The sequence below is a fragment of the Nanorana parkeri genome, unplaced genomic scaffold (assembly GCF_000935625.1).
Source record: "Nanorana parkeri isolate BGI_ZX_2015 unplaced genomic scaffold, ASM93562v1 scaffold1585, whole genome shotgun sequence".
In the NCBI taxonomy this organism is placed as follows: Eukaryota; Metazoa; Chordata; class Amphibia; order Anura; family Dicroglossidae; genus Nanorana; species Nanorana parkeri.
Genome location: NW_017307853.1, coordinates 58,222 through 59,831, shown reverse-complemented (window position 1 = coordinate 59,831; position 1,610 = coordinate 58,222). Strand labels below are relative to the sequence as shown.

At 51.0% G+C, this 1,610-nt stretch overlaps 1 protein-coding gene across 1 annotated transcript in view; it reads left to right on the top strand.

Annotated features, from left to right (window-relative positions):
- LOC108798918 (alpha-2-macroglobulin-like) overlaps positions 1–719 on the top strand; it is a 72,722-nt gene extending 72,003 nt beyond the window's left edge. Inside the window, exon 33 of the mRNA XM_018570723.1 lies at positions 512–719. Coding sequence (XP_018426225.1) covers positions 512–719 — 208 coding nt within the window. The remainder of the gene's footprint in view (positions 1–511) is intronic.
- Positions 720–1,610: the final 891 nt, after the last annotated feature.

Below are 1,610 nucleotides of genomic sequence, written 5' to 3'. Positions count from 1 at the left end.
CTGTGAAAGATTTTGCTTTGGGCCCCCCCCCCCCTCCCAAGAGGGGGGGGTGGGAGCGGATCTTACTGGCCCACCAACCCCCCTAACAGTCAGCCCAACATCAGTCTCTGTACAGAGGAGCTTAAACTCCAATGTCCCCCCACAGTCATACACTATTATTATACATTTATATAACTCTGACATATACCGCAGTGCTGTACAGGGAACACTGAGCCAGTCACATCAGTCTCTGTACAGAGGAGCTTGCACTCTGATGCAGAATGGCAGCAGCTGTAGGGGGACTACAAATCCCAGTAATACATTATACAGCAATGCACAACAGTATATGAATTGGTCTCAGGACTTTGCAATGCACTGGACTCAGGGCTTAGTAACGCACTGGACTCAGGACGCACCTGAGGCCCCGCAGAGCCCACCTGAGGCCTCCTACAGCCCACCTTAGAGTGACCCTGCAGAGCCCACAATAGATCCCGCACAGCCCACCTGAGATGCTCAATGGTTGGCTCTGCAGGCTTTCAAGTAGGCGGTGGGGCCCGGCCTCGTCCACTGTAGGAACGGCATTGCTGGAGCCCGGCCTCCTCTTCCGCTGCCGGACCGCCACTGATGAGCCGGCCTCCTCCACCGTCAGACCGCTGCTGCTGGACCCCGTCCTCCTCCCCCGTCAGTGTACCCCCCCAGCCTTGGCCCTGCGGCAGCCGCACCGGCTACACGGCCGGTAGTTCCTCCCCTGGTCCTTCCTCTGAAAGGAGCGAATGAAAAGCTCCACACTTCCTTTGGAAACTAAGGCACTGATTGGCTGCTCAAAAGAGATGCAGCCAATTAGTACCTCTGCCTTACACTGGTGAACATAGGGAAATGGAATTGCTGGCCCTGTGGGCACCCAATTATTTAAATGGAAATGGAAAAGCTGGCCCTGTGGGCACCCAATTATTTATGGCAGCACCATAAGGAAGCTTGTTTTTCTGACACTCCTGACCTGCATATTTCTTTCATCAGCTAGCGTTTTTAGAATGCCGTGAGCAATGACAACCCCACTGTTTTTCCCATGAAGGCTTCATTTGAATAATTAGTAGGTGCACTGCAATAATTCCTCCACCCATGTATGTGATCTTCTAATAGATCGTGTATATACATGTATAAAACATATGCATTCATTTAGTAACTGTGCCCCAATTCGCTAATAAGGGTTTGTGGTTGTTCAGGACAGCACAAGGCAAGTCTTAGGGTGCCCACTCCCTGCGAACATTCGCACAGTGTGTGCCGCTGTCGGCACCCTTTTGGCCGACATCCCTCAAATCAGCTGATCGAAGTAGCAGGACGGAAAATCTTCGTACGACAAGAGCCTGCAGCCAGTGAGCTGTCAGAATACAATGCAAACATAATAGGTTGGACTTGATGGACTAATGTCTTTATTCAACCTCAAATACTATGTAACTATGTAAACAGCAGGTTTCCTCGATCAACACACTTGTACTGTAGTGTTGATGGAGGAATCTTCTCTAATTTTTTCGTGCAGCCCGCGGGATTGAACGTAAGAGATAGAGCAGTGCGTCCAGCCTTAGAGCATTAGCGTCAAGGGCAAAACTATGGGCTTGTTCACACCAGCCCGC